The sequence below is a fragment of the Dinoponera quadriceps genome, unplaced genomic scaffold, assembly GCF_001313825.1.
Source record: "Dinoponera quadriceps isolate SergipeBrazil2010 unplaced genomic scaffold, ASM131382v1 scaffold3, whole genome shotgun sequence".
Lineage (NCBI taxonomy): Eukaryota > Metazoa > Arthropoda > Insecta > Hymenoptera > Formicidae > Dinoponera > Dinoponera quadriceps.
The window spans coordinates 1310862-1324292 of record NW_014554293.1 but is presented as its reverse complement, the minus strand read 5'-3'; the positions used below and the strand labels follow the sequence as shown (position 1 = coordinate 1324292).

At 40.8% G+C, this 13431-nt stretch overlaps 1 protein-coding gene across 1 annotated transcript in view; it reads left to right on the top strand.

Moving 5' to 3' along the window:
• Positions 1 to 635: 635 nt before the first annotated feature.
• Positions 636 to 13431, top strand: part of LOC106742626 (mitochondrial folate transporter/carrier) — a 16991-nt gene continuing 4195 nt past the window's right edge. The window contains exons 1-5 of the mRNA XM_014615781.1: positions 636 to 1185; positions 7889 to 8042; positions 8599 to 8851; positions 8977 to 9090; positions 10469 to 10614. Coding sequence (XP_014471267.1) covers positions 1026 to 1185; positions 7889 to 8042; positions 8599 to 8851; positions 8977 to 9090; positions 10469 to 10614 — 827 coding nt within the window. The 5' untranslated portion in view covers positions 636 to 1025. The remainder of the gene's footprint in view (positions 1186 to 7888; positions 8043 to 8598; positions 8852 to 8976; positions 9091 to 10468; positions 10615 to 13431) is intronic.

The window sequence follows — 13431 nt, the reverse complement described above, 5'->3', positions numbered from 1 at the left end:
TGAATACATGAACACAGCCTAATTTGCACTGTTTGCATTTGAAGTTTAGCAGCTACACATTTATCACTTTGTGAGAGAGAAAAGAAACTCGAAAGATAACAAGACAGTTGAAAGAACGTACCTAAGAACAACCCGTGTTAAGTCTGTTCCTCCCAGATGCACTCTTGCACCATCCACACTGTTGCACCATCTGCACTTGAAACGAGACAACTATACATTTGCCATTTGAGCCAAATTTGTTTCGAACGCTTTCCCGCTGAAAGCCACCTTCATTGCTCGTTACACGTTGAAGGAAGATCGAATGACGTTTTCAACACGTCCAAAACGAATTCAGCCACGGTGGGAGAGAAGCAAAACTCGAGACCCCGGCAGAACAAGAAATGATAGTGACGTCAGAATGACGTTGAAATAATAAGAAGATGAAATGAATGAAGATCACTTTTCATTTTTCGTCATTTTGACGTCACTCGCGTCATCGTCATTTTCTGTTTCACCTGGGAAGATCACAAGACAAGTTGAGAAAGTGTAGACGCAGAGAGAGAGAGAGAGAGAGAGAGAGAAAGAGCAGACCCCAAAGACGCTCCGTGCGCATGCGCGTGCGCTGAACGATGGCCGGTCCCTCCATCTGGTATTCCGTAGCTCCAGGTATCCCGGTGTGAGCGCAGCGCGCGGCAGTGCGGTGGGGTCTGGTGTAGCGTCGCGACGTGGTTTCCCGCAGTTGCGTAATCGTCGTAAGCGCCCGCCGAGCGGGACGAAGGGAGTCAGGAGAGCACGGCGAGTCAGAAACGTCGAGAAGAGTAGTGCCGACGGGGGGACGACGTTGGCGACGAGCACGACGAGCCACGGGGAACGGCGAGGACTTCGGCTGCGTGTGACGCTAAAACAGCTCGACGACAGTGCCTCCCGCGGACCAAGAGATATGCCGCAGAGTGGAGGCGAGCGTTGTTAGCCCTAAGAAGGATGCGGTCGTGGTGCCTGTCGACGGATCGGTAACGAACGGTGAGCGGCTCGACATCTCCAGGAATATGTCGGCGATCAAAGGTAGTAGTTCCCCGCCGGGCGCGCCGCGCCAGTTGCCAGTCTTGAGCAACTTCAAGTACGAGTATTTCGTCGCGGGCATCTCCGGCGGCGTCGTCTCGACCCTGATGCTGCATCCACTGGACCTCATCAAGATCCGATTCGCGGGTGAGTCACGTGAGCGAACGAGCGAGGGAGAGAGGGAGACAGAGATTGATTGTGCGAGCGCATCGGCGAAAATGGCGACGATTGTCACGTTGCGTCTCGCGATCGCCAGCACGTGGTGCTGCCTGTCGCCGAGCCTCCACGGGAAGAGTCTTTCACGTAGACGGTGGCTTCCTGCCGCTGGATCGGGTCAGCGCCGCGGCAGCGCCGCTCGCGTCCTCCTCATCGGTGTCGTCCGCGCGCAGCGGCGGCTCACGAAAATATCCCAGCGATTTCATCAACCTGTGAGTTAGCGCGTTTTCCGCCGAGACCCCCTCCCCTCTCCTTCCCCGAGCATCCGCTGGTACCTTCCGGCGAGAACAAAGATCGCAAGTTCCCTTTGTCCTTGCCCTTTGTTTCGCGTCGGCTCTGGTTCTCTCTCTCTCTTTTTTCTTTTTTTATCTTTCTCTATCTGTTTTTCTCGCTCTCGTCGCGAAAGGCGAATCGAACGTCTCCATTCATTCTCGAGCCTCTCGAAGCCTCTCGTGCCTCACAAAGTGACGCACATCGTCATAACTCGTAGGTCTATCCTATAATTTTTAACGACCGTGACGTTATCGTGACGTTGTTGCGCAGGTATAATATATGGCCGTGCGATAAGGTGACGATAACCCTGGATAGAACAAATTTCTCAAATTCCTCTTAAAGACGCCTGAAAAATATGTGCTGTATCGTTGCTTAGACGATTTTAGTTACGCGATTTTCAGCCTTATGCACGTAATGCTTAAGGTTGAAAATCGCAGAAGTAACTCTGGTTGTGAAATATCTAAAAAGAAATAGAACGTGTTCAGGACGTCTTTGAGGCATCTTTCAGGTCTGGTTCTTCATTTTCCGGTTGATCTGCGATTTAGTCCGGTGGCAGCGTAAAAATTGTTTTTCTATTCTGGTTAATCGTTAGATTTTAAAAGTCGCCAGTACGAAACCATCGGTTTAGTGACTAATCACAAGTAGAAAAGCATAGTTTTTGCATTTTTATCAGTTGAATTTTCAGATAACAAGATTTATGTTAATCGAGCCCGACTTGTATGAGCGTTTTGTAGATTTTCTAATTTTCCGACTAAGCACTATTTATTCTTACAGTAAGTTAGAAAAGATTTAAAAATAAGTAAAATATATCGTAAAATATGCAAAATATCTGAATGTAACGTTTTAAAAGCGTGTTCGTGGAAATACTAGAATATAGATCCGGTCGGGTCCGACCAATTTTGTTATCTAAAAGTCAAGTTTAAACCCCAATTTAACTAGAAGATAAAAAAACAGGCCTCAGAAATTCTTCTGCCTGGGGCGAGCATCGTTAAAAGCTACAGAACAGAGCTATTAGCGCGATAAGATTGAACGAGCGGCACCCGGAGGGATGCAGGCGAGCGTCGGAGATGGGAACGGAGAAAGGAGACACTTCGCGAGCGGAAGAGTCGTGTCGGATGGGCAGCATTGGGAGAAAGCGAAATTTCAGCTCGGCGCGTCGTCGCGTCGAAGACGGTTACGAAACAGTTCCGTTTCGAGATGATTACCGCGAAGGCGCCGTTTCGACAACTCGTTTCATCATCTATCCGAAGCGCCTGACTGATATGAGCGGAAGTACGCGCGTATACGCGAAGATAGATAAGGCGTCTGAATTTCCATTATAATTGCGCGTTATCGGACTCTATCGTGCGCAAAAACGGAAGTGTTTCGTAACCTGTCGGAAAAACATGCGCTCCGATCGATGCTTGCCGAAACGTTTTCGCTCGCGCTCCTGCGCTTCTGAATGTGAGACAGCTGCCGCTGTATTGTTGCTTAGACGAAGCTACGCGATTCTCAGCCTTATGCACGTAATGCTTAAGGTTGAAAATCGCAGAAGTAACTCTAGTTGTAATAATAAGTTTGTAATGGCTCTAACAGTCTCGTCTTCATGTGCATTTGTGAAAGGCTAAAATGTATGTGATAGTAAAAAATTTTAGTCTAAGGGATGGTGTAGCATACATGACGCCGACTGTGCAGGTCAATTGTATGGTCAGTCACGAAAGGTTGCAACAATTTTTTTTTTACAAATTTCGGGACACATCCCGTGTCCGATAGGAGAATTTGTTTCTTTTGTCATTCTCAGGAGATTTTCTTATTGGGTACGAGATGTGCTTGGTGAAAAGGCTCTTCGAAAAAAAAGTATTCCAATCTTTTTGTGACTGATCATGTAATTGGCAAGTTAATCCTGACAGTAACATGTTAAGCTTGTGAGACCTACCTGTTTTCTTTTGCTTATCTCCTCTTCCGCGTTTTGTGCAAGACGCTATATACCGCATTTCTATTCCTCAAGGAAAAATTATCACTCAGAGAAAAAAATTAGATCCGTGTTTGCATAGCAGTCCAAAAATTGGACCACTGTTATTATAAGCCTGACCTAGTAAGATAACTGATTTCCTGGCGGCAATCAGTCTACAGAGGCAAAAAATTGGCGATAAACCGTATGAATTCATAAGAAATAAAAAATGTGCAAAAGCGTGTGTTGGTTGCCTTCGAAAATGATATTCGACGGATAGAGCAGTAGTATTTAACTAACCAATCGTGATAAAGAAATGTTGGCCTTTTTCGGTCCCTGATCGGCCAATTAAATGTTATTCTATCGAGTAAGGTTTTCGAACGCAGTCTTGGAGAAAAAATAAAAAAAAAAACAGAAAAAATTCAACACAGATTCGCAAATTGAGAAAATGCAGAGAGATAAAATGAACGAGAAATGTATTCTCACGACAACTTCAAGAGAGAAAAAGAGAGAGGGGGGAGGGGGGTTCATATCCGCTAGAATAGTTTACCGTCAATTTCATGCGACAAGTCAAACAAATCGATCGGTAACGCCGTTCTGAACAATTGCGTGCCCTGTCGCGCGAGTACAATCGGAAACGCCGGAATTGTTTATTCATTTCGCTCGCGTTCGAGAGAGAGAGAGAAGAGAGTATTTATTAATACCCTGGGGATACACACAGTATTCTCATTTACAATGAAACAAGAAAAAGAATGGAGCACCAGACAGAGCGCGAATGATACGAGAAATAGCAAGATGAGTAAAACAATACGGAGAAAATATCGTAGTAAAAATTACTACAAAAGTTTGTAACGCTGGAATATACTGGAATTATTGTCGAAATTACTATGTTGTAATCATTAGTACTGTGTTGTAATCATTAGTAATGTATATCATGCGTACGTATCATTAAAGATTGTAACACACATAGTAATTTTGATAATAATTCCGGTATACTCCAGCATTACAACTTTTGTAGTCATTTTTACTGTAATATTTTCTCCGTGTCAAGTAATTCATTGAACGAAGTGTTAAGTGTACCCGCATTAAAACCAGAGATCTCCACGCAATGTGAATTCGCGCGCGTGCGCGATTTTCAACCTTAAGCATTACGCGCATAAGGCTGAAAATCGCGTAACTTCGTCTAAACAACGATACAGCGTATGACATGACACCGACTGTACAATTCGGATTACTCAGATCACTCCTGTCCATCGACCGATCCGGCAGCTGTCTCACATTCAGAACCGCAGGAGCGCGAGCGGAAACGTTTCGGCAAGCATCGATCGGAGTATGTTTTTCCGACAGGTTACGAAATACTTCCGTTTTCGCGCACGACCAAGCCCGATAACGCGCAACTATAATGGAAATTCAGATGCCTTATCTATCCTCGTGTACACGCGCGTACCTACGCTCATATCACTCAGGCGCTTCTGCGGATAGATGATGAAACGAGTTATCGAAACGGCGCGCGCGCGCGAACACGCAACACACACACACACACATAGAGAGAGAGAGAGAGAGAGGTACGAGTGCGACTTCCGCGTGACGTCAGGGAGAGGGGGGCTTCGCCATCGTTCATCCCTTTAAGCCTATCGCGAGAGCACCCACATCGCCTTCAATTATGACGTCACAGACGAGCGGATAAATAGAGCATTTTTCACAGGAGCTACGCGATACCACGCGCTACGATTCGGTACGCGCGGGAACGCACGCTTCTCTACGGAATATTTGTTGGCCATTCACCAAGCGTCAAGTCACGAGAATTCCGTGAGTTGCGTCAATGACACGTGACCGCCGTTATTGAGTCGTGCGTTAGTCGGCCGGATCGTTCGAGAGCGCTTGAATCCTCGGCGATTCAACAAATGGTGCGAGGAAGCGATTCTCTGCGATCATCACGGGCGTTCGTTTATTCTCAGAGGTGCTAATAGACATCGTAGCCGACGGAGGAGGCGGTGGCGGCTTCGTCAGCGTCGATCCCCCTCGTTATCGCGCGGAAACTATTCCCCGCGTTATCGCGAGAGATAGCAAAATGAAAATTGTCTCGATAAATAAGACGGCACCGCGCAAATGCGCGTGCGAAAAGAGCTCTTCGTTTCGCTGTTTTCGCGTGACGGAGATACGCGATAGACGGGCCAACACTCAGCGACGTTAACGCGCTATTGCTGATAACGAGGTGCGGATACTCGATATTCGATACTTGGAATATGCGGGTACGCCGTGTATGTGCGTCGAGATCGCGTGTATCTAAGCGTTGCATTTAAATGCCGCCTATCACGAGGCGGCGCGCTATCGCCGGCTGGCTTTCGTAAACAGAAGCGAGCGAGCGGTGCGCGCGATGATTAACGCGAAATTAAATATATCGCGTTACGATGATCGTATAAAATTCGAAGGAAAGATGCACGAACGAAATAAATACGTGCGAACAGTTAAAGGGTGTGTTGCTCTTTAGTATCGCATTTTCAGTGGCGCATTAAGAGAACCGCTCATAAATTTCGTATTTACCAAAGCAAAATTACGTTGCTATACATTTATTTCGCTCTATCTAAATAATAAATTTTCATTTGAGACGAAGTTGAGGTAGCTTGTTTACACAATATTACAAGCACGAAAATATTATTTCTTATTTTTCTTGTTAGTGCTGTATTTATGCATCGGTTAATCTGGTAGAGATGTACAGATAATAGAAAGAGGTCTATGTGTTTAAATATGTGTATGTATACTTGTATTTCGAGAATAATTAAGTTATGTACTTTATACCGCTGTATTTTCGAAATGAAATTGTAAATTCTGTGTTTGTGTGTGATGTCTGCATGTTAGTCTTTAAGGCTCGGCTATCCCTCGGGCGGCTGTATTGTTTTATGACGTCAGAAGCGAGAAATGACGTACAGAAAGTTTCTTGCAACATGTAGCTTCATTTTTTAATTTTCTCGAAGGAACTTCTTTAACGCAAAATTATTCTTGAAATAACGGGTCCTTTTTCAGCCATACTCGAACGGTCGTGATAGTTTATATAACTGAAAAATGACCCACTATTTCAAGAATTATTTTGCGATTCTACGTGATATATCGGACGAATATCTCAGTTTTCCTCATATTTTACAGGTTTCAAGATTATGAAATCGTTGTGTTTTTCAGGAAAAAGTAAAGCTACATGAGTTTGCAAGAAACTTACTGCATGTCATTTCTCGTCTATGACGTCACAAAATCAATATAGCTAGCGGAGGGAGTCGAGCCTTAATGTCATAGTAGTTTTTCATTCAAATCTCATTCTTAGAAGATATTAAAAATAGAATTTAAAATAGTTTTTTAATCTCGAGGAACATATGTCACTTTAGTTGTAGATATCTCAGCTCTCGAGTAGACAATCTTTTTCTAGTTGCACGAGCAATGAATTAGATAATATTTCAATGTATACGTAATGCAAGTTTCATCAAATTCTTATCAAATTCATTTCAACTGATAACCTCCCTTAAAGTAGAACAATTTTTGATTCAGGATGTAAATCACCGTCAAACTTGGGCGTCACTTTTAAATGTAATGAAGATTAATTTGTAATTTTTTCATAATTTTTGAAGTTATGAGTAATACATCCTTAACATTCCCTACGGTGGCTCCAAACAATGTTATGCTGTTACGATGACTATTTGGGACCCCACACGCGTTATCGTCAATTAATAATTAAATTTGATGTAAAAATATGATATAATACATATGAATATAAATAATATGAATTACAAATTTATAACATTATTATTGATTAGCATTGCGAGAGCCTCTGGAAATTCATAAATGTTCAGTAAATACCAACTAACATCAATATTATAATTTCCCACCCAACAATGTAAATGCAATATAATACGTATTATATAACAGTTACGTTATTGAGTGGGAAATTATAACATTGATGTTATGTTACTTTTAGCTGGTATTTATTGGGTGAGCATTTCGAATTGTATGTATGTCACATAAGTATTTTATTTGTAATTGTAATTAATTATATTAATATATTAACGCAATTAAAANTATATATATATATATATATATATATATATATATAAGGTGGAGCAATAATTATTATTATTTTGAATATCTTCAGAATGCGAAAGTCATCACTTAGTCATCATTTTTATCGCTTTTAAATGCTAACTTTTGTCGTCCTCTTGTCTAATCGTTAATAAAATGTTTTTATTTTTCGAAGATACTCAAGGTGGTAATAGTTATTGCCTCACCCTGTGTTTTGAAATGTATATTGAGTTCTTGGAAGTTGTTGCCGTGATGCTTATCAATGACGAGGACATATTTTTCCGACCAGTTGAAATCTACAGTGTGATTAACGTCAAGACTCGTATGTAAAGAGCGAAACTAACCGTTTTTATTTTTCGGTTATAGTGAATGATGGCCAAACAACTGCAGCACCGCGGTACAACGGTCTCAGAAGTGCTATCAGCCAGATTGTTAAAACCGAGGGAGTGCGTGGGCTTTATAGGGGTGTAACACCGAACGTTCTAGGATCAGGCAGTTCGTGGGGTTTCTACTTTTTCTTGTAAGTCTACACAACATCCGGAATGTTGAGCGCATTTCGTTGGGCATGACGAATTGACGAAAGCGACAAATAATTCTAATTCAATGAAGCACTCTAATTAAATGAAACGTATTAGAGCCTGTAATAATAATTCAGCCCGACCTCGCAAAGGATCGTCGGCGAGTCCGAACATTCAAGAGCTTCGATAAATAATGGCATCGTTGCAACTTGTAAATAGTAGAAATTTATTATTTTTATTTAGATTTATTTTTATTATTGTATATTAAATATTATTATTAATTAATGATGATTATTATATAATTTATTTAGAATTTATACCAAATTTATATGTAATATTATATTATTCTTTTACTATATTATTATTATTGTTATATTACATAACACACACATACACATATATATATTGTTATATTTAATTATATCAAAAATGTATATCCTTTAGTTATAAATTGAATCTGTTCCCTCGATAAAGAGTAACGTAACGTGCGAATGAAACTCGAACGTTCCTCCGTGGATAATGAAGGATAATTGACTAAACTGGAAAATCGCATTGCAGCTACAATACGATAAAGACCTCGATTCAAGGTGGGAATTCGAAGAAACCGCTCGGACCGTCCATGCACATGTTCGCTGCTGCTGATGCCGGAGTGCTTACCTTGCTTATGACTAATCCAATATGGGTGGTAAAGACGCGGCTATGTTTGCAATACGCCGAAGACGTCAATATGGCCGAGTCCAAAAGGTATCGCGGGATGGTAGACGCTTTAAAGAAGATTTACAAGACGGAGGGCATTAGAGGCTTGTATAAGGTACGCGTGAATGTTCTCTTCATCGAATCTTATCGGACTTGTGACTGAACTTCGTAGTGAGTCTGGGAGCTTTGGATGTTTCATCGTCAACTTGAAATTGTAGCACGACTGCGTTATTTTTACAGGGTTTAGTTCCTGGGTTATTTGGTGTCTCACACGGCGCGATTCAATTTATGGCGTATGAGGAGATGAAGAATAAATATTACAATTACTTGAACGTAGCCATTGATACGAAGCTGGTGAGTTGAAAAATATTATATATTTGTTACATATATTTATTCTAATATAATGGCTCAACGTAACATCCAATCCCTCGATACTTTCGTTACAATGCCTGAGATACTTTTTCACATATAGTAACCTTTAGTGGCATATTTGCGATATTATCTATCGGAAATATCGCTCACGGATCAATTATTGAACAGTTTAATAAGGAATTAAGGGTGAGAGAGAGGGTTAAGAATTAACGAATAATATGTACTTGCCTTTTTCAACTTGAAATACCATCGTGGCATTAACTACATTAACTACATTTAACTACATTAAGATTAAAGAATACATCATTTGCCAAAATAATTATTTAAAGTAATTAAGGTAATTATTTATAACAGGCTATATTTCACGAATTACTTCGATTTTGATATATGCTATAACGAATGGAATTATATTGAGAGTGAGAGTTATTCTTCGCTGTTTATCATTCTAAATATGTCACGTGCTGTTCTCCTTTGTTTATATTTTCTATTTACGTTCGCCAATCTCTCCAACCATGCTGTAGAAGTGAAGTTCGGTTCAGGAATGACGTATTGAAAATGCTCGAATTTTCCGTCTCGCTAAATTGATGAGTTTATTATACATTAAAGGGTAGGTTCCGGAAGAATGAGTAAAAAGACCCTTATCAAAGATTTGAATTTTAGTGACTTATCATTGAAATATTTGTTCACAAATACACTATTATATTGAACGGATTGGAAGTGGTTCCCCTTTTCGGTACTGTCATTTATGTGTCAACGTACTCACAGAGATTAGTCCAGGTAAACATAAGAAATGTGAACTAAGAAATATCACACGAATGATATACTTGGAGTGATAGCAACAATAACAACTGAATATATATATATTCTGATATAAAGTTGTAATGCTTTAAAGCAATATACCTCAAGAATTACATGCGACTTCATATGATTCAAAATACAGATAATTAAGAATTCCACTTTCTGAAACATGTATCAAAATGGAAATGTTCCTAATCTAACCTTTTGTAAATAATCATCGTAATTAATTATTAAGTTATATATTAATTAATTATTTAGATAATTATTATAAAGTCAAATTACATATTTATACTTTTTATTTAATTAATTTTTAATATTGATTTTTATTTTATTTATTTAATATCTTTTATTTAATTAAATTATTATCAATACAATTATTTGAGAAACAATTGGAAATCTTCTCTGAGGAAAAAAGAAGCGATGATAAATTTTAATTCTTGTACAAATAGAATTAGATTGCTCAGGAAAGAGACTCAAAAAAACGTTTGGCAGAAATCTAAAACTGAGCTAAGTCTAAAATAAAAACTGCACACCACTGTTAACACGCGACGTTTCGTTGCAGAGCACAACGGAATACATCGTCTTTGCAGCATTGTCGAAACTGATCGCGGCGGCGTCGACGTATCCTTATCAAGTGGTGAGGGCTCGACTTCAGGATCATCACCACGACTACCGGGGTACCTGGCACTGCGTTCAGATGACATGGAGGTCAGAAGGGATCAGGGGTTTCTATAAGGGTTTATCACCTTACCTTTTACATGTTACGCCAAACATATGTCTCATTATTCTTATTTACGAGCATTTTACTAACGGCAGTTAATTCGCGTGAATACTTTATCGCGCTGTGGTCGTAAGACGTGGGGAACTCTGCAACTCTAGACAATTGCTGTAATCATTTTTATTTCCGATTTTTTTCCTTTCTCTTTTGTTTATCCTTTTTCACGCTGTAGAATGCAATGTCGTATGTCGTTAAATGTAGGGTGTAACGATCTACCGAAACTCACGACGCAAGAATGGGGTGTGCATGTATGGTCTTTCGACATGGCCCGTGGTACTCAACTCTTTTAATATAGACAAATATCACGCGTCGCGCGCAACCACTCGCGTTGCGTGCTGTTGCGGTGCTATGCGGTTATATATTATCATTCGAATTAGTAGCTACAGTAGAGAAAACAATCTTCGTTATTCCGAGAAGAAATTTCCTCGCGTAGATAATAATTATCATTTTCCCGTCTCTCTGTTACAAGTACTTTTGTGCTCTAGAGATCGGCCGGAAAGATTATTGGTAATCTTTTTTTTTATTGCTTTTTTTCCCCGATAGACGACACGCGGGTAATATTGTCTGACGCATCAAGGTTGATTCTCGCTGGCGTTTCGACGGCGGACGAACATCCGTTGATCCTCCGTCGGGACGGATTCCTGAAACACTTTTGCATTGGAATATTCGCGGTATCCCACGATTCGCGGTCGCCCCCGATGCAAAATCTCTGGGAAGTGCTTTAAGAGCAGGATTGACGGATGTTCGTTGGCCACCGCCGTCCAAACGGCTGGTGAGAATCAACCTTTCACGCGTTCATCAAGACACTTCATCAAGACACATTTTTCGATATTTTCTATTATTTTTATTTTGATTAATCTATATTAGATTCTCGTTGAGTCGGTTACGGAAGGAGACGCCCGACATGGGGAAAAATATTTGAAAGAATTGGCAGTACGCTATTGTCGTTTTAACTTCTCGCTCGTGGGTCGCAAACGAGCGGATGTATCTTGAAATGGCGATAGTTCGCGTGGCGCCAGGCGCGTGTCTCACGTAGGACGTATGTTTTATTTATTCTCTGTACACGCTTTATTATCCAAGCACACTGAGAGACTGCGATAGAACGATAGAACAAACGGACGAAGTTACTCTGTTATTCCTCCTTTAATTTATAAAGCTTTTAACTTATAAATTCACGGCGGAATATTTCACGGCTGGCGTGCTTTATGCAATGACAGCTTCGTTACGATACGAGGGGAAGTGTATTCTTAATAAGTGAAACGTCACTGAAATTGTGTAAGGCAAGTCACGACGATTAGACTAGTACGAAACGATAAGGACTCCTGTTTTACTGGCGTATCGCGCGTACGACTTGAACGTCGACTAAACTCGATTTAGTTGCGCGCACATAACACACGCATATATACACGGACAGATATACACACATGTACACATCGATACGCTTGTTTATACGCAAGATAAAAATGTAAAGAAACGGGAGGAACGTGCTGTTGAGTGAAGGTGACGATTTGCGCGTAACAAGTACGCAAGTTACAACACACACCAAAAAGATATTCCAGATATCCTCCGTCGCGGAAGACGATGTGTGTAATCTCGAGTGTCGAGATCGGCAACCAAATATTCGCATAACCACGCAAACATGATATTTCCGACGCATAAAGCGCGGACGAAGTGCAGTGGGAAGCGAAACGGTTTGAAACGTGTCGAAGTTGGCAGCGCGATAAATCACGATTGAGAAACACCACTGACGAGCTTGCGTTTAGTAACCGGTTATGACCGAAATGACAGCACAAGGTGTAAATATTGGCTTGTGGCACTGTTATTTAACAGATTTCCATTTCGTCGCTTCTTAGTACTTGAAGTATAAGATTTTAATTTTTCATTTTTTGAGTATCAATGGCGGAACTCGAGGATACTCTTGGATGTATCAACACGTTCCTGCGTTATCCTGATCGAATTCATTTTCACATCCTGTATTGTCACTTTGACTCCGGGTCATAAGGGCTTTTCGTATACAAATTGCCACAACTGACAGTAACGTAACATCAATATTAGCATTTTTCCAATAATATAACTGTTACATAACACGCGCGTTATATTGCATTTATATCGTTGAGTGAGAAATTATAACATTGATGTTGTGTTATTATTAGTGTTTAGCGGGATAAGATATAAATTTACGTTTGAAGAACCCAATTAGGATATTTCTCTGAGTGCTTTAAAGATTTATGTGCTCTAGAAGAAGATAGGACTGATAAAATTAAAGAGAAGACGTTTAAAAAAACGTTTCTCAAGGGATTGGACTATTTGAAATCCTAATTACTCGACCTGTGTCCTAATTGCACAATTACTTCCATCTTCTACGGTACGCAAGCCTAAAAAAATATCCCGATTGGTTCGTCAACTTACGGTTACGTCTTACGTTCACGGCTATGTCAATTCGTGTGCGAAGGTCTTGATTGATGGTTGTGCAAACTCGCCGACAATGACTCTCAATCATACTTTGTTGCGTCGGCAACTTTCGTGCGCTTAAACCGTTTTGCTCGCCACTGTGCGCCTGTGAACCGATGATTTTTCTGTGTCTCCTCTCCATTCGGCGAGTTTCAGCGCGGATAGGAAGTCGCCCGACTCTTGTCGTCGGGCGATTTTGTCCTCTATCCTTTTTCGTTTTAGGTTTAAGAGCAAATGTAGCGAGAGTTGGCTGAATCTGTATTCTATCTCGTTTCCTACGACGTGAGAGCGGCTCT